This window comes from Neodiprion pinetum, chromosome 4 (genome assembly GCF_021155775.2).
Source record: "Neodiprion pinetum isolate iyNeoPine1 chromosome 4, iyNeoPine1.2, whole genome shotgun sequence".
Lineage (NCBI taxonomy): Eukaryota > Metazoa > Arthropoda > Insecta > Hymenoptera > Diprionidae > Neodiprion > Neodiprion pinetum.
In genome coordinates this window covers 43112597-43139704 of record NC_060235.2, presented here as the reverse complement: position 1 = coordinate 43139704, position 27108 = coordinate 43112597, and the positions used below count along the sequence as shown (strand labels likewise).

Genomic DNA, 27108 nt, shown 5'->3' with positions numbered 1-27108 from the left:
GGTGGGGATGGGGGAGGGGGTAGGTGGACGTGGCAGCGTCACTGGCGAAGAGTAAGAATAAGAAGGGAATACAAGGAACGGGGAAGGAAAAAAAAAGATAAGAAAAGGAGAGAAAACGAAAAAGGAAGGAAATTCCTTTGCTCGTTGATAAATAATGTGGAGAGCTCGCATGCAGGTGTGTGGGTGCGAAAGGAACGGCGAAGCGGACAGAGATAGGGAGAGAGAGAGAAGGAGAGACAGAGAGAGATAGAGGGAGAGAGAGAAAAGATATATCGTGTGGGCACGACGACTACGACGACACACTGTTGTGACCCGCGTTGGGCGAGCGCCGGTACAATTCTGTCGGTTGGAATTCAGGAGATTCGAGTCCTCGGCTCGCGCCAAGGCGCCGTAACCCCTACTCCCTAGGCGTCCCGAGCAACCGGCTGCTCGAGGTAGCCAACCAAATTTGAGATGTTGAGCGGTCCTTCCCCCCCCCTAACATCGCCTTGCCCTTCTCTCTCTCTCGCTCGCTCACCTCCCAGGGAACCTCTCACTCCGCACGCAGAGACCGCGGCGAGTCCTGCAGGACGCTACTTTCCCCCTCTCGCTCTTGCACCTCCCCCTCCGCCAGCGCCGCCGCCACCGCCACCTCCTTCTCTTCCTTCTCACCGCGCCGCTCTTCCAAGCGTCTCCTTCCCCCCCTCCCGCTCCTTCCATGCCACCCTCCTGGACCTCGCTGGCCCTCCTGGCCGAAGCACGAGACTCAACGCACCGCACCGCCTTACACCGCCGAAAAACCAAGCTAGCCCAACCTAAGCTAACCTAACCTAACCTCAGCTGAGCTCAGCTCGCCCATTGCCCGTCGTCCTCGGCGCGCGGAACGACTCGTGAGATCTAGTCCTGCGCATGGTGCCCGGTATGAAAGAGGGAATAAGAGGGAGCGAGATAGATAAGGCGGAATCCTTGCTCGTTCTAGTGGAATTTCACGATAGCTCGACGTCGCGTGGCCTTACCAATCTTATGATTTTCATCCCCATCAAACCGACGAGGTGTCGCGCGCACGGTGCACCCGCCCTACGACCGCTGTCGCGCTCGCTTCTCGTGGTTTTCAAACAGGCGACGCGCCATCGAGGGCACCTTGCGGGAGTTCCCAGCCGCTGTTTACTTCGTTCGCCGCGATTTCCTCGTTACCGTGATAACCGCGGTAATTGCCCCACCGTTCTTGAAGCATTTGAATTGGACGCAATTTGCCTCCGCGACGCATAGTCTCGGGCCGTCACGCGTACAGCTGTAAAGTAGGTACCTACTCTGATGCGGTGAGACGGCTGCCGTAGCCGCGCTGCTCCGATTACGACATTGCGTCGATCTCGTTCGGCTCTCTCACTTCAAATATCACGTTGAAATCAACGTGGATAGACAATTTAGGCACGAGTGACGAGGGAGGATTTTATTGTCGCGTAGTTGACCTTCGGAAAATGTCCTCAGCGATCGGGGATCTTCGTCTGGGATAAGCTCGGGCACGGCATGCGGAATAACGGAACAAGGTCATGCATTATTTTTCGGGGAAATCCTAGGCTGATCTGAAATTACCTGATTTCGCTGGCAATAGACGTAAGTTTTCGAGCTCCGGGAGACCACTAACTTTTTATTAGCGTGGCACGTTGGGGAAGGGATGCGAAGGCGGGGAGGGTTGGAAAAGGTTCGACACGGAGATAGCGGCGTTCAAGTGTTTCTTGTATGCGTATATACAGTACTACACCCATCGCATAAAAGGTGAGAAAAATTGCGCGTAGGGTGAGGAGGAGGGCGAGCGGGGGAGAGTGAATAGTGGCATGGGAAAAAAATCTGCGCACGCGGGAAAAACTGAATGTATTATCATGAGCAAAGCTAGGTCCTTACAAAACCCCTGTAGCATTTGCCTGCTTAACCTCACCGCGCGGCGCAGCGATTCGCGAATAAAAAATATGTGGGTAACCTTGCAATTTTTTTTTTCTTCCTTTTCCTCTTCACTTACTTTCTCTCTTTTATTATCCCCCTTTTCTCTCCCGCTTCTTCTTCACCCGCTCGCCTGCAGGCCAGACAACGAGCCGATGGCACGCACGGTGCCTTGCCTTATATACCTCAAACCTCACACCCTGCACCTACCTTATACACACCTCCCGTTTGGTCTCCTCGTGTGCACTTTGCATACAGAGTGCGTCACCCCCATGAATATGTTTATTATATTGCACCGTAGCCGCCTAATAAAATCCGACGATGAGTGGAGGTGATGGGGTGATGAAAAACCTGCAAATATCGCTTATGCTTCCACGTTTCGACGAGGGATATGCGTCTGTAATACACCGAGCATACTAATACGATGCGTAGTCGCAGACGTTACCCGCTGGCTTCCAGTAGCGGGATTCCGTAAATCTCTACCGACAATTATCGTTGCCGCTTACATCGACGATGCTAGCGACGTAGGGTGATTCTGCAACTTAGACGTAACGATATTCATCGATGCAAAACTAGTCACAGGCGCATCGATAAATGTCGATAGATTTTCAAAAAATTTGACAACGTCGCAGATATTATCACTAAAAATCTAGTAACTTCGGATAGATTATTTGTGAACGCAAACAAAATCTGTATGCCTTGATCTTTCCTCGCGTTGTATGAAAAAACTTTTCTCCGATTAATCGAAAACGGAACAGTGCAAATATACTGACAAACAGTTCCAACGGTTTTAGCTACCTTGAGTACTATTAACTATATAAATGTTGCAATGCTCAACTAAACTGATTTGGAGAATAGGCCTTATGTCCTCTATTTGTCATTTATTAATGACTAGAATCACTCTATCCAAGTAATTTTACAAAATTCAGAAATATGTTTTTAGGTTACTTTGACTGAGCCCTCTTCATAAGTCTATTTCTCAGCATCGAAAGAGTTGATTAAATATTATTATTTTATCCATTCTACGGCGAATAAAAAATGAACTTGTTATTTTTTATATTAAAAAGCCATCGAAAGATTTGATTAAATACTATTATTTAATCAAACCTTACGATATCTTATAAGTGGACTTGTATATTTGGAAAGATATTGAGGATTGAGTCAACGTAACCTTAAAACTATGTTTTTGAGTCTTATACAATTACTTAGATAATGAACACCGTTTTATAGAGAAGGTTAAAACGATTATGTTATTGTACTGAAAAAAATAATTGCTTGTTAAAGTGGATCTTCATATTCACTTGCACGATGAAGTTTTCAATCCTTTTTAAATCTAAATACTATTTTGAAGGCTAGAGAAAAATTCACGCGCAACACATTGACACGTTGTTGCACCAATACTATCGTCCACTGTGTCACTGATTATCGTTACGCCTTGGCGAGACTTCCATTCCATCGCCAGCTGACCGACAATTATCGTAACCTAACGATTCGAACTAGCCACAAATATTGTTAACTGCGTCGTACAAAATCACCACTAGCGACAATTGTCGATAGGAGGCGTTAACGCTGAAGATAATCGTCGCTAGAGAATTGCGGAATCCCGCTACAGGGCAGTCCAAAGTACAGAGGTCGAGGCTGTGTTTTCGTCGCAGCAATCTGTACGAAGTGCACAACGCACTTGCGGAGGGGTTGGCGATAAAAAATTGGACGGGTTAATATTTCGAATGGCCGATGTATAGAAATTTCAAACATGCGAAAATAGAATAACGACAGATGAATTATTCGCAGTTTTGATTTTCGAAATTGTCACTCATTAGACTGACTGCTACTCAGTGAGACTTTCAAAAATCAAGATTTTCAACAATTCATTTCCCGTCATTTTATTTTTGCATGTTTGAAACTTCGATACATCGGTCATTTGAAATATTGACTCCTCCAAGTTTTAAACCCCACTCTCAGGAGGATAAAATGAGTTGATTCGAGTGCGCGACTCGTCACAAATTAATTAATATTTCACCAAATAGAAATATATATACCTTATTATATGTACCTACACGAAATGATTGGCGATAGAATTGTTCCAGAATTTGTCAAGTGTCTTTGGGGGGCGGGGTTGAAATCACAAATTTAAAAAGTTCCGAAATTGCGAAAATGAGAAACTTTAGATATCCGAAATATCGTAATTCCTAATGATCGAAGATTTTCAGTCCCGTGAATTTCTGATAGGGTGAAATTTCACCACTTTGATGTTTGTTTGTTTTGGATTTTCGATATATTTACGTTCGGAATCCTGGTCAGTTTGATTTTCGGTTCTTCTCATTTCTTACACCCACTCGATGAGTGAACTACGCTGTGTGAGTATATTTAAATTTTCGAAATTTTACTCTACCGAAAATTTATTTACCTGATTTCCGCTCTATCGGAACTTTGCTCTGTCTAGCTTGAATTTTTCGGATCTTGCAATCTTTGCTGTTTCGCAAAATTTTTATTTTTCACTTCAAGTTTCGCCAACAAATAATTCGGATTTAAAGGCTTTCGGAACTTTTCAAATTTGAAATTTCAACCCTGCCTAGTCTTTGCTTGAACCTATTTAGTACAACAGAACTACGATTCCTTAGAAAATTGAAGTCAAGCTTTCCGAAGGAGCGACTGGATCCCAATGAACGATACAATTTGAGTTAAAGATTCCAGAATATAAGCAGCGCCTCACGGAAGTCGTTGGCCGTTTGGCCTGTGGCGGAAGGCCGCCGAGAAACGATCACGCCGATGCGCGTATGGAGTTGGATATAATGGAACGGTGAGTATCGGTGTGATCGGATGATAAATAAACTGGCGCAGTAAAGCTTGTAATGCGGCGATTCGTACGCAAAAAGTGGCCATAACCTTCCAGCACGAGGGCTCTGCAGGGTTAGGATGGGCTGGTCGGCTGGCTTGGCCCGCGCTAGTTTCGCCTGCGAGTTTTACCGTCATGTTTATAGCATTGCGCTTTCCTTTTAGATTCAATAAAAGCATCGATTGAATATTTGATTCAATTTCCCGGCGCCGCTGCGCATAACGTACGACAAACCGCACTCGTAGGTTTCACCGGTGGAAAGAAAAAAAAAATACTTGTAGCCTTTGGCCAAAAGTCTCTTGACGTCCCGTGGCGTACCTCTTGGGTTCTTCGGCTTCTTCTACCTGCGCAGGTGAACATTACATTGCGATATTTTTGGCGGACTGTAATTTCACTCGAAGGTTTTTCGTTCCTGTATTATTCTTGGCTCTCCAAAATTTACCTATATATATATACACATCTTTTCGAATATCTTTTCACAGATCTTTCATACAAGTGTGTGTATATATATATATATATATTCGAAAGTCACTTGAGATGGGTACACAGGTGCTTGGTAATTTTCCGTAAATATCGACAAGGTTTGAAAGTTGAATAGAAATTTGTCAAGATTAATAGTTTTAATTATTATTCTGAACAATTCGAGTTATTTCGCAGAGTGGTTGAATCTACAATTTTTGATACGTACCTACAATATATGGGATAACGTGCAACATATGTATAGCTGTATATTTTACCGAATACTCAGAAGTTACGTAGGGGTTGGCGCGATAAAAAGTTATAAAAAATGAAATAAATAAAATTACACCCCCAAACCCTGCAGCAATTGTTTTTTTATTTTCCGACTTTTCCCGCTTCTTCCCATTCTAAGCGGTTATGCCGTGGATATGAGCGCATTACGTTTACGGTCGGGTATTACAAAGAGTATAAGGCCACGAAAGAGGGCGCGCGGTTTCGCAATTTGAATAATATTTTGTCAGCGAGTAAAGCCTGAGAAATCAGAGGGACCTGGATAACAGAGGATTAAAGATCGGGTTGAGAGGGTAGCAGCGTCGAGTTCCGCACTGATGCTCCAGAGCTCGAGTGCTCATCCATACAGATTCGCAAAAATGTTACCCAGAATCACGATGTTGCTTTTAACAAATGAACTCGTCCGAAGAATAAAAATTTTATGAAAACGAATGGTCCACAATTTTGCCAGTACCGTTTAGTATATCTTTGTCACCATCCTCGAAACCTATAATGGTTTGGCACAATCATTCTGTTCAATTTTAATTATAAGTCTACTACGTGTACGCGATGCAATTTTTTGTTTAACAAAAGGCTGCGCGAAAATCAAGTAACATGTATCGCACAGTGATTGTTTTTCGAAGACAGTGACATATCAGGTAAACGGCTTGTGCAAGATAACACGGACAATAGAACTCCGAGAGAGCTGGGCCTAATTGGAATTTTGGCTAGACTGTTCCCGTCTTGTATCGACACCTACGCAGGTATGACGTTGTACAATGAGAACCGTTCGCATTTTTCCCACCGCATGTCCGAGTGTTCCCTTTTGTCGCGACGATGACACATTCACTCACTTGAAACTAATTATTCTACGTGACACATAGTTAAGTAAACGAGCCTGGTATTTATACAAGTCAAGCAAGGGCTGGCTCTGTCATACTTAATACGTACGCTTTATACGTACTTGATTGAGAAAACACGTCACAGCAAACTTAATGACTGTTTTGACAAAATTGCGAACTCGACCGTTCAAATCAAAGTATCGTAGCGCGCTCATTACAGTCTAATTGCACTCGCTATTCAAAACCGTCCTCGCACTCGGGTGCATTGTTCACCTGTCCGTCTATACCTCGAATTTAGCCGCTAAAGAACCGTGTCGCGCCTCGAAACAAATCAGCTCTGTATTTCACGCATTGTCTACTGTCGCAAAATCATGTCTGCGTATTATCTATGCGCATTCTCTCGCCTTCGTCAAACGTCCGTTGTATCACCGTTCTCTTGCGATACGGTTCGTATCGTGCATCTAATCAGCAAAGTATATCGTTTAGTATATAGTATAATAAAGTTGCAATTGGTGCATTATAGGCATACCTGTATACTATTTTCGTATCATTCTTGACTCATGATTTCCAAGTATTCCTTGGATTCGTTTGTTAATGTAACGCATGATATTCGTATGGATGGGAAATTTTACTCCCGTATAGGAAAATAATTACAGTCTAGTATCCGAGAATCTCAGGCGAATCGAAATTGTCGAACAAGTGTGAGAGGCGTGTGGAGCGTAGGCCATCTTGCTACGTAGTCTCTAGGCGGAATGATTTCCATATTAATGTTTTCCCGCCACCTCCCTTCAGCCTGCTCGACGTGCCGGACTTGCGGAATATAACGCAAACTTGGCAAAGGCGGTAATTTCCCCCTTCCACCGCCAGCGTAAAATCTAAAGCAGCTCGGTCGGCCCGCCCGGCCACCGAAACAGCCTCCGGTTTCCGCTGGAGCCAACGAGTCCCCTATACCCAGAGAAAACTGCTTTACGCCTCTCTTTGTTCTCTGTCGCTCGCTCCGAGTCCGCACGAACTGCGTAATAGCGCGCCGCGCGATCGCGGGCGTTCCTCTATTTTTTTATGCCTAGTATAAACCAATTACCTGCTGCAGCGGGCATGAATTCTTCCAGGATTTTCAAATGATCGCACTGGGCAATAAAACCGGGTTTAAATTTACATACGTCTCATGGTTATAAGCTGTAACAGGCTACAACCGGCAACAGTTTCACAGTAGACAAAGAAACGTATTAACGAAGCCTCTCGACCGAACGATCAAAGATCAAAAATCAGGCAAACTGAAACGAACTGGATGGATCTTAACTTTGGGAACAAGCCTCTGATATTTTCAACCGAAATGTCCGGGCGCTTTAAACAAACGTGTTGTCCTAACCTCACAAAAATATCGCAACACTTGACGAGTGGAGCGTTACAAGACAAAGCTCGTGTATCAGGAAGGGCAGGACTCGGGATTAACATACCATCGAAAGTTTGAATGATTTGAATTAGCTGCGGTTACTTTCGCAACGGGTTTTACCGCCGACGAGGATCATCGTAGACGTTTTGCGAAGACGGGAATGTAGCGAAAAAATATTAACAACAATTCTCCGTGGCCTTGTCCGAAAAAAGTTTCCGCAGTAGAAGTTAAATTTAGTTGGAAATAAGAGAGTGCAATGTTGGGCAGACGACGCGAGGCGCGGGTTTGATTCGTTATTCCGGAGAGCGCGACGGCTAACTTATTTCAAACCGTTAAAAGAAGAAGAGACGAGGGTGCGGATGGCGAGCGGATAAGCGCCGGATCCAACGGAAAGGGATCTCGCGGGGGACGCCGAGGGCTGCGAGGGGCTTTCTGTCAGATTGAATCAGCGTAAGCAGCCCATCTCACCCGCGAACTTCCCTAGCAACCCCTCCCGCACAGCGCCTGGCACGCAACCGTGGAACGAGATCGCAGCCAAAACTGGACACCGCCACCGTCCGAGAAGACCGAAATTCCCCTATCGGTTGGATATTTGCTGGCGTTGCCCTTCGCGCCCCATTTTATTAAGGAAATTCTAACACCCGAGACTCGCCAACCGACAAGGAAATCGCTAATATATCGGTAATAAATTATAATATCCTTCGCGTCATTTTTCCGTCTTCTATATTTTTCCAACATCGGGATCTCTCTTTCTTCATTTTCAATGCCGTCAAAATTAGTGACGAAAAAAGGCACATCAGGCGTTGATCAGTTGTAAGATAAATCGTTTTATCAACTGGATCGAAAATACGCGAATTGTTTACAAATTAAAGATTTTCAATAATCGAGAGTCGTGACCGTTCTTTTTCCCGTAAGGAAACAGCTCAAACTTTTCATCCGTCATCTGCAATCTCGTCTGTCGGAAATCACATCATATTTCGTATTTTTCATCTTTCAGTAGGTACTCTATAAAAATCTAAAATCTGAGGTAGAACAAAACGAATTTTCGGATCACACATGAATGAGAAAAAAACAAAAGTATATCACAGGGAGAAGAAAATGAACAGATTTTATTCGAAACTGCTGGAAGACAGAAGACATCAAGGTTTTTGTCAATAAAAATACACACGTCAACTGTATTTTTTACCAGAAATCTAGCAGATTCTGATTTACACACAGTGGTTTCCACTGTTCCTAGAGTAAATTCTTCATTTTACCAAAGCATATTTTACCAAGAAACCTGACGTGTCCCTTTTTTACCGCAGTTCTGAGCAAAACCTGCTCTTTTATTCTCTCCGTGATTCACTTGAAAGAAAATCTTGGAAAGCAAGAGACACAACGCGCGTGAAAGGAAACGAAAGGTCGAAACTACAGGAGCTGCGGCTTGTATCCCGAGTTGCACCGGCGATCCGGCCGTGCAAGCGTTTGCTTCGAGGTACGACTAATAGATGTTTCATCCTCGGTATTAAAGTAACAACAAGAAGATCACCGCGGCATTCCGGAGTCGACATTATTATGGCACTCGGAGACATTGAGGCAGAGAGACGTATCATTAGAGAGAAAATTATAACAAAGTGTAGTGCCGCACGCTCCGCGAAACACTCCAGCGGAATGCTCACAGCCGCAGCCGAGCGAAATGAGGTTGGTTTGCGCCAGCCGCGGCGGCCCGACGGCCGAGGAGAACCCGAGATCCGGGCCAGTCCACGTGGAAAATGAATTGAAATTTTAATCATCTTCCTGCACTCCCCGCCTCGTCTTCATCCCCTTCTCTTCACCCCGCCCTCGCAGCAACCCGCAGCCTACATCGCGTGGTCCAGTGTCAGACTTTACCGTAGGCACGGAATTTAATCCATGGAGGGGGAATTAATGCGTTGTAATTATCATTCGCGGGGACGGTGAAACATGAGTTACCAAAGTGAAATTTCAGGTGAGCGACGTCGGGAACCAAGTATCTTGTCGAAACGAGTAGTCGGATGGAAATCAGATAAGCCCGTAAGCTTCGACGAGACGTCGATTCGCACACTGTAAAAAATTTACCAAAGTTACAGTATCCGGCGTCGGCGACTGTAGAACAATTTTCGTGGTCCATTCGGAATTTGAACGTCCGATAGTGTTAGGTTGACGTCAAATAGTGTTGGATCGATAGCAAAAAATATTCTATGGAAGTCCGCACAGCATTTTTTTTTTACAGTGTATAAAAATACCGTTTTGGTGATTTTTTATAATTACAATCATATTTAATGCATAGTTTTCTTATTATCGCAGCAAGTTGACTGCTTTCTAAAAAGTAATTACAATCAAATTATAAAATCTGTATTTTCACACGTTCGATTTTTAAGTCGATGCGATGCTTTGATGTCAGCCTCCTATCTCGTATTCAGCTGTTTTGTAAACATTGTGGGTTTGCAGGATGTTATTATTTTTTATTTCGGCCGTACCCTACAGATAAAATGTGAACGATAAAATGCCACGGTGATCTTTGCATGACGTTAAAAATACTACCATACCATAGTAAAATATGGTTCTGGGGAAGGCGATAATTACCACTTTGGTTTTCCATCAAGGGATACTTAATGACGACACTAATGCAGGTAATCTGCGGGCAATCTTCGCCATTTGCTAAGTAGGTATATTCGTTCTCCGCATCGGATATTATTCCGGAAACCGATAGTACTTTTTCAATGTTCTACGAGTCGTAAAATTGTCTTACCGAAGGATTATCACGAGTAAATGAACAAGCTCGAAATGCAATTTAAATGTAAAGAAAATGCATTACATTCCATAGCTCGAGTTCCGGTCGCGAGCTAATGGCGTTGGCTATTTCTCTCCGCCGACTTTTTTACCTGTGCAAATTCATACCCCGCACTGACTCACTTTTCACCATTTTTTTCCGCCCGACAAATAAAACGGTTTTAAAATAAATGAAGCGCCGATTTTATTGCTGATCCGCGCCAATTCAACATCGAGTATCGAGGTGTAGCAGTTTTCGCATTTACGATTCTCAAAGAGTCTCATTTAAACATGCAGCGTGGGCCGCGTTCAACGCGCGACAAAAGATGTTGTTATGCCTGCAGATTTGCGCTAGCGAACAACAATGGATTTTGGTGTTAATCGAATTTTATTGGAGCTTGAAGAAACAAGGCGTGTGTATAGATACCCGTACGGACCCTTAAGATTGGTTCTGACATATTCAAAGCCACCAGGACATTCTGCTACCGCTTGTTTAACATGCGAACCAAACGTGAACGGTGGCCTTAAATGAGTCAAAACCAATCCAAGAGTCCATACGCACATAAATATGTATGCATTTATGTATACGATATGTATGTGTAGTATATATACGTATATGTATATACGCGTGCGTAATTATACGAAAATGAGCGGCCATTACGAGTGCGTCTATTCCCCACCTTCGGAATACCTGGAAGACCAAGGTTCGACGCTTGGACAGGTTATGTTGACAAGCTGGCACGCGATAGGTGAGGAGATGCCGCCGAGGGCAAATTAGAGACGATTCGAAGATACTTTCCGGATGCTGAGAATCGTTCGCGGGAGTAGAAAACGAAAACCGATTGTGGGGAAAAATAATCGATTTGTTTTTATTTTTTTGTCGTTCCTAGATGTGCGCAAGATGCAGGCTGCGTCACGCGCATCGCGCGTACGATTTCGGTACTTTCGAGCAGAAATTAGCGGAGGGTGCAGAGCCGAGGAGCACGGGGTGCTCGGCGTCTTCCGAATGCTCAAAAAGCGGTGCTCCGGCTATTGTGTGAAATTAGAGCCCTTCTCATGGTAATTGGACCGCCGTAAGATCGCCAGAGGCAGTCTCAGTCGCATTATACGTCTCCCGGCGTCGAGGGAATAGGTTATGAACTTTTTACTTCCCATGCTTCTTCCGTAGCCCTCGCTTTACTGCCGCCTCCGCGCGTTCGTACACCTCGCATTATAGGTGTTCGGTAATCATTCCCTTCCGCGTTTACATTCGCCGTAATTTTACCTCTTTCTCATCCAATCGTCTTCTCATGCCGCAGGTATCGGTGGCCGTGGAAGCATCGACGGATCGTCCGATCCATCACTTCTGCAGATTAGTTTCCGGATAAAAAAAAAAAAAGAAAAAGAACTTTATTTACCGAGTGACGAAACAAACAATGATCGGAATGAAAGTTTTAGGCTTTCCGAAATTTTGAGGAACGCGTTGTTTTAATGAAAATCGAAATTCTTGTTCGAACGATTCCAACAATCAATATTCAACCTGCTATCAACTTGAAATCCGACGACAATAGAGTCCTTATACTATTCTGATTACGTTGAATTTGAAACGACTCCTGTAATCAGTCGCTGATGATCCTCAGAATAAAATAAATCTCGAACTGCTTCATACATTTCACAATTCATTCGCATCGCTAAATTTTTCGTCTCCTCGGAGAAAATCCATCGTGTCACAATTTGCAGATACCTGAATCTGAATCTGCATTTTTCCTTGCGTTTGTAGGAATTAACTGTTACTGGTCTCTTCTGATTTCTATAAGATTCATTAAAAAAAACAATGCATTGTTCATTCATCGTGTATGATGATTGCTATTCATCGGTGTTACTTTTTTACGAATCAGAGGTGGACGAAGATGGTGGAAGATTAAAAATATTTTGATAGTGAAAAAAGTAAACAAATCCCTTGCAAAAAAAGAAGTTGGATTTATATTTTCGACGAAGCTACGTTATCCGTGGATAAAATTGAAAAAGATCTTTGCACATATCATTTATGCTTCTGACATTCGTGTAAGAGTTTCTCTATTACCATTGCAATTTAAGGCTACCACGAGTAAGTTGAGGCTTACTTAATTGGTCCAGCGTATGCTTCAAAAATTCCTTTTGCTTTCCGCATATTAATTTTTTCATTTTTTTTTTCTGTGGTTCATGGCAATTAAAATTTCACCGCTACGTTCCACTCGTGGTTCTCTTTTTCTTTTTCCTCCTCCCCGCCTCTCTCAGCGACGTTTAATCAGCATTGGCGTGTTTTACACTTGAATCTAGTATCGTTCCTTACCATGTAAGATTACGTATCTTCAAGTCAGAGATTGTAAGACTATGGCCGTAAAATGTAGCAGGAAACTTATCGCGGCGTGTGCATAATAAACGTACTAATGAATTAAAAAAATGTAAAGAAAAAAATCTAAAAACATGACTAAATGAATGACAGAAATGTAAGAACTGAAATAAAATGAACGCAAGAATATATTTCTTCCATCAATGGAAATAATTTATTCCCCTTCGGATTGTATGGCGGACCATTGCCGACTTTTCGGAATCAACACTTATTTCGTACAAATCACCAATGCAAGTCCCGAACGCGAAAACAAAGAAGAAGGCACGAATTTTTATGAACAGTTCCTTCCTTTTATCTCGCATGAAAATTCGTTTCATTCTCTTTTATTCGGTACAACTCGTGTCAATAGTTTTCCCATGGCACCTTATTTCAACCATGTACATTTTCTTTCTAATCTTTGAGACTTCCGATCCGTCATTCAAAGATACGTAATCTTGGAAGGGGCGATATATGTATACTTATAGCTGTGGCCATAGAAACAGTGCCACTTCGTGTTTGTTAATTATAATTCATCATACGATTAGAGTTTCAATATGATGAAGGCATTCCAAAAATTTTCATCAAGCTTTTAAAAGATCAACTGATGCATTCATTCAACTGCTAAAATTCAGTTCATAAATTCACTGCAATATATCAAGTCATTCATATTCTTCAAGCGCGAACTCTTTAGGTATCCAATATTCCTGTAGACTGTACCTTTTCTATTTCCATTTTTCTTTTCTTTTTTCCACTTTTGTCAACAACTCAACCGTTTTCCCAGCGACTCGGGTTGGGTAAATTTTCCAGCAAGTTGTTACGTTGGTAGTTTCATTTTCAATTCTTTGCAAAAATTTGACCATCGGCTCAGGAGTTTCGCGTTAGGAATGCCTAGGTACGTGCTCGAGGGTGGGTAAAGATGCTTAGTTCTTAATTATGAGAAACGTCTAGCCTTCGGCTTAGGATGTAGGCTCCTCTCCTCTCTTCTCCTCACCTTTCCCGTCCTTCTCGTCGGCATTACCGAGGGAGAGAGAGCAGGGAATAACTCAAACCGCAAAAACCAATAATTTTCGGCCCGGTCTGGCAGCCGAGATCTTATCATGAAAAAGGAAGAAATGTCATTGAGACTATTGGTAAATACTGAAATACCTTTTTCCCAGCCTACCGAAATACCAGTTTACCGGCATTCACATTAATTTTCGATGCGCCGGTTCGATGCCAACGTAAATCAGTCTATGGACAAGCGTTCGTGCAGAGATACCTGCACGTATGTGTGTTCAATACGGGGATACGAGTACCTACCGTGAGCTAGCTAAATGCATGCAGGATCCTTCTCCGTGGAGATAAATAACCCGAACGTCGATCGCTCGGGAACGCCGATTGGTTTTCATTTCCGTCGTTTCTTCGTTCACTTTACTCGCCTAATTATATTATTTCACAATTCTATCTTTTCCACCTCCACCTCCTCCTTCAACCTTTCGTCGATATTAATTATAAACATCGACATTTTTATACTTAAATTTCGCTTTACCTTCGCTCACTGTTGCAACGAAAATATTTCAATACCTATAACGCATGTTTTATTTTATTACATACGAACGAAAGTTGGATGCGGCGAAAATCCTTATAACAATAAACTCTAGTTTTATTATTTCTGAACAGTTTTGAAAATTTTACTGCCCAATACCGTCTAAATAGAATAACGCTACGGCTAACGTACTAAAACGATTTTCCTCAAATTTTATAACTTTTTGGTTATTGGAAAAACGAATTCCCGGGGATTCCCAATTGTCGTATTCCGTATACGAGCCGGTGCTCGCATCGACGCTGCAGAGTACCAACTGTAGCTGTTGAGGCAATAAAACTCCCGTTGGTCGCATATCTTAAATTCAACTAGACAATTAAAAGGAGAATAGCGCGGGTGTAATGGGCTGTCACCGATATTCTTGGAAATTCAGGTACGGAAAAGTCCGCACCCAAATTACTGAGGCGCATAAAGCGTTGTAGTAGCCACCGTTACGGATGGTTTATTGCAAAAATGGGGCAATTAATCGCGCGTCGTGTAAACACAGGCGCTTGTTAATCTTTTCGGGGAAAAGTGGATAATCGCAAAATAGGGATTTGTGGCAATTGCACGCCCTCGTTGAAGCGCACTCACGAGCAATGAAATTTCCATTTCATGTAATTATAATCATGGACACGTCTAGTTATTCGCCATGAATTAGCAGGTGAACAGACGTGTTTCCTTCCTTAATAATTTTCATTCTATTTTTAGTAACAAAGTGATTCTTCGATTTTAATTCTTCTTCCATAAGTTTTCCTCGAATTACAAAAGCGTGTACTTCATCCGATTTTTTCAAATTTTCTGTCACCTCGTTCCTGAGTTCTTAGAAGTAAGAAGTTGGTTATTTCCGAAATGGACCAATTTTCGATCAATTTTACCTCGTGACTGGAAAGTCATGTCAACAAAATCAAGGCAGTCGATGAATTGGTCTTGAATCGAACTTTGCCGAATTGTTCGGTTGCTCAAAATTGATTTGAAAGAGATACACTAAAACTCTGTCAATCACGTCGTTTTTGAAAATGTTGAATTATTTTCTTCAATTTTACACATTTCTTCACGCATAAAGATATTTGATTCTAAAAAGAAAAATTTGCCTTCCATTTATTACCCGAAACGATATTTCTAACTTAGAGTTTGGAATTATACATTATTTTTGGGGGAATTGCTTATGCTTAATTGTTCGTCAAAATAACGGGCTTGAGTGAAAAGTCGGGGAGAAAACGTGATTTAAGCTGAAATTAGGAAAATTACGAGTAATTCGATTTTTAATTTTATGACAACAAAGTGAATACAAATATGAAGGCAATGTTTTGAGGTATGCGAATTATATTCGCGAATCAGTAAGCAAACCAAAAAATCAAAATCAGTTGCAAATTATTTAACAAAGCTTATGAGAGCCCCGTACATGATATCTCGAAAATTTGGAGACAGTGTTTTTGAATAATTTATCCTCTTTCGCACAGTCTCCTTTTTCTTCAATTATCACGCTTCTGAATAACTCTACTAATAATTCATAGGTTTCGAGCGAAAAATCGTATTTCAATATTAATCGGTTACAATTTTGATGAAACGCAAATGGCAACGCTTTTTCTGATTTCGTAGTTAAAATGACAGCAGTATATTTTCCGATTTGTATGATCTAAGAATAGCTGAATAAAGTCCACTATGAGTCCACAAAAAATAGATAATGAAAACAAAATTTGAAAGCATAGTCGCACTAGGAGTTTCCTCATTTACCGATTTACCGATATTAGAAGAAGAACATGTTCACACATCCGTGAGCATAATCCTGATACCCAACATTTTTTGTCTCACAATCAACTGTGGCATTATCGTAAAATGATCGGGATTCATCATCGCGTAGACAATACATCTCCCTACCTCGCCGACGGGGTGAAAAATTTTTCATGGCTTAGGGGTGCCAAAATTACAAATAGAATCCTGGACACATGCATCCGTACAATTTCGCAGCTCGTTTCATTCCTACATCAGAATCAGGCAGCCAACCTTTGATTGACTTTCCGATCCACCAAATACAGGAGACATTGTTTTCCTTGCTGTTTATCCAGCCACTCAACTTCCTTCGAGACGCAGTTGCCTTGGAGTATCCGGATGAGCAAAAATTTACGCAAATAATCGATAATTTTCACGCCGTAATCAATCATCCGGGCCGGGTGCATGGAAAGTTCGCCATCTATTGGCCGGTGGAAGAAGATCGTTTGAAAATATCAGCTGCCTATTGGCTGCGACGAGTGTGAGAACGTTTTTAAACGCGGTCTGGTGGTGTTTGTGAGGTACGATACTCAGCTGACGACGCCACGACGATACATCGATAACTGTCTTCCGCGAATGATTTATTGCAACTAGGGCATTTTCGATTTCTTTCTTCCTGTTTTTTTTTTTTTCTCTACTCCCTGTCTTTTATTTCCGTCTCCCCTTCGCCCTCTGTGGCCCCCTCCTTATACCAACGAGTCAACCAAGGCTTAGAATTTTTTCTTTTTCAAAGATCGACGCTCGTCACCCGGGAGATTGATAACCATGTAGAGCTGCGGTTAATGCTGCACGTCTCAAGATTCATCTGCCCTGTGATTGTTTCCGGTGTTTTGTAACCAAAATTTACTCTGCACTCAATGTCGGATTAAAAAAGTTGAATTTAGATTGAATGAAACATGTAATAATCGATAGACGTCGAAGTGGTAAATTTCTTTTACCAGATTTACGGAAAAATCTATAAAGTGTTCGATTTTAAAAGGCGCGAATCGTTTTGTTGACATATTTTATCATCATACTAAGTTGGGTGGTCGAGGAATATGAAACGAAGACAATTTGCATAAATGAGTAAAAGAAAGAGGCGAAAGAGAGAAGAACGGAACGATGCCGGGTGATTTTGATAATTTGAGACAATAACAAAACCCGCGCAGATTAATTATCACGCCGAGTAGAGAGTATGAGGAAATTTGAATGGTTAATTCAGCAGCGCGCGTTATGCTGTGTAATAAGCGAGCGACGAGCGAGTGAGCGAGCGGCAGCGAATTTCGGGTGAATTTCAAGTGGATGTACAGCGTGTAAATGGTTCCGGCATTTTTCCCGCGGGCGTGCGGGAGATTACAGGGCGAAGCCCAGGGATAAAAGTACAAAACTCTTAATAAAACATATGTCAATGACCCGGTTTCGCCGGAGCGGTGGAATGGGGTCGGTTTTGCGGGGTCGAGAGTCAGAGGCTCGGGGTAAATCTGGGGTGGGAGATGTTTGGGGGTGTTTCGGCATTTTTCTGACTCTGGGGTGAGTTCGCCCCGGCGCGGATGTTGCGGCAGGGCAGGGACGCGATCTTCGTATTCCACCGTCAGCCGATGCGAGGGAAAAAATACAAATCTCTCCTTTTCCCTCAACAGGTGCACATAGGTTCTATTTTCACACGCATATTCTAACTTCAATTTCGATTCGTCGGCGTGATCTTCAACGTTTTTATACATCGGCAAAATCGTCATCGAGTTCGTCATGGAAGTCCGCCCCCGAACCGTTCTTGGAGAGTTCAAGATCAACCGGGTTTTACAATTACACTAGACGCCAAAATTTTGTAATAAGAATGGTGCTTACTAATTTTTGAATACCTATAATCCATACTTATCGTAAAACTATATTTATTTTGATTCGATCAGGTATAGTTTTTGTGTTACAGCTACTAGCAGTGAAATTGAATGTTTATCATTTTGACTGAGCTTTTTTGATTCAGGGTGTTTTGTTACTTACAATCAATACCAGTTAGTTACAATAAATAACAAAACACCCTGAATCAAAAAAGGTAAGTCAAAACGATGAACGGTCAACTTTAGTCGTAACAACAACTAGACCTGATCGAATCGAAGTAAATATGGTTTTATAATGAGGGTAGATAGGTATTTTGAAATTAGTAAGCACCTGCCCAGTTACAAAATTTTGTTGACCAGTGTACTGTAACCTGATATTTTTTCATAAAAATTGTATTTTTGGAAAAAATAAAATAATCATATTACAATGAAACTGTTCGTATCTAAAATATTGTAACATCAATTCTATTATATCAAACCTTTTACCTAACAGAATCAGTTATAAGTTTTTATACTACACACAAAAAGTGAATTCTTGTTGACAAGTGTTATCGCTATTTCCTGTCCTCAAAAACTTTTTCTCGGATCTTCGGTTCGGGTGAACTTCTCAGCGTGTTGAGTAAATATCCGGGATCAGGAAAAATTTCGGTACGAGAGGAACGGAACCGTAGAAAGGTAGACCCACTAAAAACCAGAGCGTTAAACTGTTTTGTTTGGATCTTGGAAGAGTGCGGCAGGTTTAAGAATTAGTCGGGAACGATCGGCGAGTCCGATCATCCATTCCCGTCGCAGTGAGGACTCGAACTAAGCCCAGGATTGGCGGAGATTAGTATCGCATCAAGCTTCGTACCGTGAAAATGAAATACGATGCGTCAGGCCGCGCGGCGCGAAATCTAGCCGGAGCGGCCACTCGCTTATCAGCCGGTTTCCCAGGAGGAAAAAGGGGTGGCGGGCCGGGGGAGGAAATGCCAGGCCGACGGAGAAGCGGGCGAAGATAGCCGGCGTCGATTTGCAATATCTAATCTCGCGCTTGCCGCCTAGAAACCCACCAAGTACAGGATGTAACTATGAAACTAGTCCCGCGACGGCAACAATGTTAACACGTCGAAACGCAGGCTGTTGTGCATCGGTTATCTCGCAGTGCGGGCACCTTGCGTGGCGCCATCGGGCGATCGATTACCGCTTCATCCGAAAGTTGTGCCATTGCGAGGGAATCGCCTGTACAAACTACCTGGTGCACCTACCTACTCAGGGGTAAGTCGCCTAACGCGATTACACTTTTTTAACCTTCGGAGTACACACTTATTTTTTTGATCACCGGGTACACTTTGGGTCTGTGAGATTCTGTGTTTTTTTCACGGTCTACCATTTCGGAACTACTCATCCCGTCAACTTCAAGGAATCCTTAGATATTTCCAAAATATTGTAAAATCAATTACCGTAGTTGAAATGCCGCTTCAGAATTAACTTTGAGGGATATGTTGTAGTTCTCCGGGTATTTTTATTTGTATGTGTCAAACCCCCCCCCCATCGTAATGGGTCGTCGCGTGGAAGGTTCAAAAATTTGTACACTGCATTGAAGCACGCTTATCTGCCTTTTTGAGGCGTTACTTAAAACGTCCGGATATTAAGCTGAGTCCGACCATACGATTCTATTTGGTAACCGATCAGATAAGTTCAACGATGAATCGCTGGAGGTCATCAGGACGTGTATTTGAAAAATAGTTTTTTCTTGTCCGACAAGGCCGTAATATATTGAAATCGCAAACTTCTACAAAGATTTTAAAAGCGATGCCTGGTATCGTTAATATCGATCAATGCCATCTCCAGCAAACTACACTGTGTAGGTTGTGTATATAGATTGGTATATATGTACAAGTTTTTCCCACGGTCTCTCGCGGTTACTTTTCTGTGAACCATTTTTCAGTCAGGTAAAGATAACGCGGAAACTATTTTTAACGAGCACTTAAGTGAAACTGGGCCCGTTGTCAAACGAAAGGAACCATTTTTCTTGTCCGTGCACGTGATCGATTCTGTAAAGTAGTTTTTGCGAAATGACATGCAATTGTACAAGCACGGCTGGTTTGGACTGTGAAAAAGGTCTCTTCCAAATTTCTGCATAATATTACTAGCGCAAAATAATTGTACGATCGACTGCTGATTTGACCTTTCATCGCTTGGATCCTGACATAGCAGAGACATTGTGTGCGAGTAAAAGTGCAATATCGAAACCGGCGTTAATTCCAAGTTGAATTTCCAAGCAAGACAGATTAAAAAGCGACGAAACAAATGACCGTTCTTTCGCGTATTTTCATTCCAAGCAAAGGAAGAGAGACGGGAATAATAACCGGAGGCGAAAGTAAGCGGTGCATCTCGTTTCAAAAATGGTGTGTTTTACGAGCTGAGCCGGTTTTGTTTGCGGGTCCGACGCCGCCCCAGAAGCAAAAACACACTTGGGCTACCGTCGCGGGATAGCCGTTGGCGTCTCCTCTACGGGAATCGTACACGCGCACAAATGTGTGCATACGTTTAGGTATATTCGCGAGTGCGTACAACGATTACTTGCTTACCCATACGCTCGGGATTCGAACGTTTACATATGCCTACACGCTGGGAGAACGTAAGGTGGCTTTGGCCGGTGGTTGCACCGTACATGCCTGAGCGTATATAAATATATATGGATATGTTACACATGCCTATGTACGTACGTACAGTCAGTTGCGCACCAAGAGCGAAAGCAGCGAGCACTGCTTCGCGGGCATACAATGTTATTAATCACGCGCGCGGGGGGCGGCGAGAGGCGGCGGCAAATGGCAAGGGGGGCGGGGGAGCCTCGCGAACTTAATTAATTAAATAATATAATGGCCAGAGAAACCGGGGAGGCAGGTTTCCTATCGGAAGCGTCCATCAGCGGCAGCAACCCGGAGGCATTGTTTCGCCCGGGTCTTCACCGTCCGAACATCACCGCCGAACAAGAGTAAGATTTCGTCGCCCAAGGGGGCCAAGGGTCGTGTCACGTCTGCTCGTCTCCAGATTCGCAAATATGTTGCGGTAATGCCAGCTATACGTAGTTATCACTCGTCGGACTTTTCACCGTTTCTTTACAGACTGCGTTACTGCGCGCGTCGCCGTTCCACGAACGTTCGCTCATTGTCAAAAATTTACTAGAATACTAGTTCCGCTTGGAGAATTCCTGCCACACGTTAAGAAATTCGGTAAACGCATTCCTCAATGTAAAATAATTCAAGTTTTATTCACGAATACTCTTTGTCTACCGGATTGCGAATCACGGTTTAATTAACCCCTTACCGCATACAAAGCCGTATTTGAATTTTGGCTGCTCAAGTTTAAAACCAACTTTGAATAATAATTGTACATTTCTTCGTGTAACGGAACGTATTTTTTGTGTCTTATGGTACGTACGAACTGTTCAAACTATTTGAGTGAATGTAAATTTTTTATTACATCTCCTTTATTATTCATGCAATGAGGGGTTAAGTGTACTGCAAATACCGCATGCGAATGAATCGTTTGAAAATTCATACAATTTATGCGCCTATTTTTAAACGGTTCTTACCACCATTACGAACTTGATAAAAGATTCACAAGCTGCCTAACGCGGTAATCTGTGCCGCTTGATTCTGCAACGTTACAATTTTGTACTTGATGGGCTTCTGAATCATTATTTATCGATCGCAGAAGTTTATTTGGCCTGTTAAGACTCGGTCGGCAGCAGACACATCCACGGTATGACGGAATGGATCAAAAATTTGTTGAAAAGTGCGAGGAGGGGGGGGGGGGGGGGGGGGAGGGACACCAATCGCGTTACTTTCAACGCCAGTCGGCTTTACACGTCGAAGACTGTGACCCTGGAGGCGGTGTTCTGACGAGAGAGACGAATAGGTAGACGGGCAAGAGAGTCGGCAAAGTCCCGGTGGTGCGTTGTCTGTTCTTGACCGGAGGTTTCGGGACTTGTATAACTTTGCACAATGCCCTCGAGAACTTTCTAGACACCCCGAAGCGGCTAAAATTGGAAACTGTCCAGGGCCCCTTCGCTACAGAGATTTCTCCGTATCCGAGGGCTGATTCCCCCACCACTGCTGCATCCTCGCCGAGTCTATTTCTTTTCCACGCGCATCTCGTTCAGCGACGCCTTGAGAAGAGAGGAAGGATTACCCGTCTTGATATTCCTGAATATTTCTGTAATTAACGATGGCTTCTGGAGAGGCTGCAGCCGCGGGTCTCGTGTCAAGGACGTTTATCTCCGGATCGAGACTTAGGATGCGGAGTCACCGTTGGATGCCGGGGCGCGGACGAGATAAGGGGTAATTTCTAGGCAAGAGGAAGTCCAGAACTGCCCGTAGCTCATCTCTGGGCGGAGGTAGGTGTAGGGGAGTAGGTCCTTCCCCCGTCCCCGCACTCCCCGCGGGCGAACGTGGCTATCCGGGGAGCCTCGTGGCGTTGGGAGTCGTTTTGGCGATCTTAGCTTAGCTTGGCTTAGCCGGCATGCAAATTAGATGCGGGATCTTATAGTTCGAGATATGGGGGCCAGGAGGTTCCCATAATTAACGTTGTACATCAGGACTATACAGCCAGGAGCTGCGCCGCCGAGCCTAGCTGGGCCCGTGAAATTAAACTAGCTAAACTGTGAGTATCGCACTCGCTGCGTGTTGGGGGACCAGGGGAGAAAGACGGAGAACATCCCTTGGAGGACGTCCTCCTCATCCGAGGGGCAGTTGAAACGGCGCTGAAGCGACCCCCGCGTCCTGCAGGAGGCGCGAATCAATTGAGACCTCGCGGTCTCTTCCACTTCCGCCCGGCCTCGGCGAAACTTCGAACGTGTATGTCCGTGCCGTGACAGTACCATCTACATTCCGAGGGGGGAGGGTGGGCAGGCAAACGTGTCATCCAGGTTCGCTGATATTCCCCGGTACAGAGATTAAACCCTTCTCCCCCTCCGCCTCCGCCCCCGCCGCCTCCTCACCCTGGTCGCGCTAGTCGAGGGCACACACGCTCACGTACGCGCGTAGAATGTAATTAAGATAAATTAGCGTAAAGGGGGAATCGGGGTAAAGCCTTAACGGGCGGGGCGGCGAGGCGAGGGTTAGCCGAGAACCGCGGAGGCCGGAGGATGGGATGCAAGTAAACTCGGAGCCTAATGATGCATGCTGGACTGGCCGTTTCTCGCTTGTTTCTAACTAACCAAATAATGACCGGCGGGGGTGTCGGGGGACTGGTCAGGCGTGGAGAGCGCTAGCGGCCTGGGGGGGGGAGGGGGAGTTATGGGCCAGCGGGGGAGATTCGGGGCGAGAGGGCGTGAATTTTAGACTTGCCGGTCGTCGAAAGGATCAATACCGAGTCGCGAGTGAATACTGATGCCAAAATGCCGAAATCCCAGCTGCCGAGGGTCAAAACTACTCCTCTTCTCATACGATCGAGGAACTCCGTAGATCGATCAGCACATCCGGTCGGGCGATCCGATTCCTGCGTAATATCCTATCGGCGTTTCTCCATTCCAGCTGTTATTCTTTTGGCATCATTAGGAATAAATGCTGGCTCTTAACAGCTGTATAAAATGTTCATACATAAGAAGCTCAAATTCTTCTTTCCGCACGATAAGTCTGGCTAAGATATCAACGAATTAAGCATCAAGGCTGACATGTAACGAAATAAGCTCGCGAATAAGGTTATCCCGGCTGAATCGGACCGATGGCTGCTGAATCGCTTCCAAGAATCGGGAGCAAGCGATCTGAACGGTGGTGTTAGATCGTGAAAAATAAAAGCGCTCTGTCGATCTGCCAGAGATTTATAGAGATGCATTTGCTGATCGGATGCTGGAGACGAGTGAGGTTAGAGGTTCACCCCATGATCGTCCTTTGTTTCCGCAGATTTTGACCCTCCGGAATCATCGCATCAAGTCTCGTGGATTTTGTTAAAATTTTCCTTAGGAAGAGAACACACGTAGGAACCGCGGGGAGCGGAGAGCTTCAACCCCGTTAGTTCACAGCGTCCGGCCGACGTGGTCGACACCCCGGCGGCCATCTCTGACGTCCAATGGCGCAGAAACTCCGAGAATGACCCCCAAATTCGAGTCACCAAGACTTCCAACGTCACCACTTTCGGATTCCCGTCGTACACAGCGTTTCATTATCTCCTCACCGACGCGAGCTATTTTCTCAGCCAGCTTTTTTTCACCTCGATATCGGTCCCTGAAGAGGATAATTTATCCGTCAATGAGAGAAATCCCGTGACTTCGAACCCGGAGTGATTACATTTCTCACGGTAGGTACTTGTCGAAGCAATAAAATTGCGTACCTTGGATGTTTCGATTTCGTTTCCTCCTCTCGTGCTGCGGAGAGTCAACTCGGAGTGATCGTACCGTGAATCAATTTTCGAATTGGATCCACTTTCACTGGTGGAATAATTCGGACCTTCTTTAAAGTGTCCACTACGCCAATGCCAAGTCCACCACCCTTAGCTGGAAGGGGATTGGCGTAGGCGTATAAGCAAGGGAGAGGAGATAGCGGGAGAGAAACGGAGAGGTGGAGGGAGTGAGAAAGAGAAAGTAGCCTTGTCCAGGCTCTCCCTCGGGAGAGGTGGTCGGGCAAAAGTGGAGGCTGAGGCCTTCGCTTTCGCGTCCCCCGCCGTGCTCCTCCGCATCCACCCAGCAAGCCGCGCTTCTATCTCCTGCACAACTAACTAACATGTATTTTGCATAAAGCTTACATTACTTGAATTACAATGCCTTTCCTCCCCCGCGTCTCTGCGCATCCCCCATGAGACGCAGCGGCGAGATACTGCCCTGTAAATTGCTTCGGAGTCGTGCGAGCGATCCGCACGACGGTCGTCGGGCCGAATTCATCCCTTTCCATACAAGGGCCTTCGGAGTTTTCTTGCCGCCTATCCCGGACGGAGAAGAAATTGATAGTGACGTCACTTGTCACTGCAGGATACCCGACGACGCGATCAATTCTCCGTCGCGATTTCTGATTGACTGTACAGGTCGCAAAATGGGGCTGGGAAAACTTCCGAGCGACCGTCACTTCGGTAGAAATTATTCCAGTTTCCCGATGCGCCGAAAAACTAGACCGGTCCCAGGAAAAAGGTTAAGAGCCGCAGGATGTACGACAGCTAGTGTTCGACCTTCTTTCGCAGCCTATCGTGGCGGTCAATCTCTTCGTTATTATCAATTCTGCGCGTAATAATGTGCCGAGATATTCGCCAACTGCCGCCCGGCGCTCTTGGCCCCCGGTATAACCCTTAGCGGCACCCCATACATCCCCAGGGCTATCTCGATCACAATAAAAGAATGCCGAGAGCGCCGCTTTTCTGACCCCGAAGATTGTCAAGTCGTAGGTACTCTCGACTCCCGTGACCATTTTCCCTCCGCACTATCTTTCCCGGATCCTCTCTACCTCGTACATTCACCACCCGGCTCAGATTTACCTAACCTTTATTACGTTACAGTTGAGTAACCGTATCGCGATCACGATTTTCTTTGAAGTATGAGAAGTGTAAGAGTCGATCACTCCCCAAAATAGGAGACTTTCGTTCTTCACGACAAAACGTCCTCGTCCAAGTTGGCCGAGAGTTGGTCCCTGGCATCGTATCGCCAGCAGAGATTAGACTCTTTAGACCGACGTATATCCGCAGCCCCAACGCGCAGCGTCAGCGATTGATGCGTCAATCGTCTCGCGGGTCTGACATTGACGCGTAGGTAGTTAGCCTGGAGTTCCTCGATGTCGAGAAAGGAGTATTTGATTGCCTCGCACGAACCGGCAAAGACTCCACCTCGGGATATTAGGTCCGCGTATGGCCAGCCGCGGCGGACGTTACGCGACGGCTGGTCCGTACAGAGGCGGCGTCGCTCCTGGCCCTCGGTGGTAGGCAGAGGCTACTTTGTATGTACGCACGCTGACATCTTATCCACCCGGTCCTCCATCCGACCGGGGGTGGGCCGCGAGATCAATACTGGCGCCCCCTGGACCAGCCACCCCGATGCCCCCGCTGCCCGCGCCACGCACCAGGCCGCCGTGTGTGAGCGCCGGACCTCTTAGAATCACCAACCCCCGTTCTCCTCTTCCTCCTCTTCCTCCTTTTACTCCTCCTCCTGAACCTCCGGCCACCCATCCGCCCATCCGCTCTCACCCTCGCCGGTTTAAAGCGATGTGCCCATATTAGAGTGGCCCGGGGAACGCTGCTGCTGCTACGGAGTTTCTGCAAGCTGTCCAGTAAACGCACGTGATCTCTTATACGGCACAGCCACCGATTTTTGGCATTCAAGAGGCAGGATATTTCTTCGCGATATCCAGGATGCTTCTGTGCTTTGTGAAGGACCAGAAGTGCAGAGCTAACGCCGTCCTTCGTCATGCTTGCGGAAGACCGGACATTGTCCAATGGACGTCAGGAAATATCTCCCCTTTACATATTCACAACAAATCTCAAGCGGAAATTCGAATTTCAAAAGTACACCATTCATATTTAACGTTTCTCGCTGCGAACATCGTTCTTGTAGGAATTCATCCCCTTCCTCTTTGACAGGACATCTACGTCGTTCTTTTTCCAAACATCTTATCCTTTTATGGAATGATAACCGTAGAGTACACGAGAGTGTGATGCAATCAAGAAAAGATAAGAAAAAAAAACGAAAATAAAGGAAATGATCTCAATCCCAACGTGGCATGGAGGAAACCGCAGGGCAGATGCGATGGCGCAGTCGGTTATTATGTAACGTGGGATTACCGCGCCCTCGTGGAATGCCGGGACTTAAGATGCAGGTCATCATCTCGTGTCCCGCAACTCTCTCTCTCCCTCTGTCCCTAATGAAACTGAGGCGACCAGATGACCGAACGTATTGTCGTCCGGGACGTCGGAACGTCGGGACCAGGTGGCCAACAGGACCACGGCCATTAAGCTCGAGGATTAATTGTCATGCAAAAACACCGATAGCTATAACGGAATGATACGACTAGCCCAGTAATCCCAAGTCCGCGTAACGTAACAGTCCGTCTAGAACCTTCGGCTGTTGGTCTCAGACACCTTGGCTCTTGGTCCTTCGTCGTCATCATCCCCGAGTCCCCGGAACTGCGATCAATTTCCCTTTGTCTCTTTTTTTCCTCTACCT

The 27108-nt window shown here is 44.8% G+C and overlaps 1 protein-coding gene across 1 annotated transcript in view; it reads right to left on the bottom strand.

The window, feature by feature from the left end:
- The window catches only part of LOC124216515 (transcription factor Zelda), a 33447-nt gene extending 7093 nt beyond the window's left edge, over positions 1-26354 (bottom strand). Inside the window, exon 1 of the mRNA XM_069135419.1 lies at positions 26133-26354. Coding sequence (XP_068991520.1) covers positions 26133-26354 — 222 coding nt within the window. The remainder of the gene's footprint in view (positions 1-26132) is intronic.
- Positions 26355-27108: the final 754 nt, after the last annotated feature.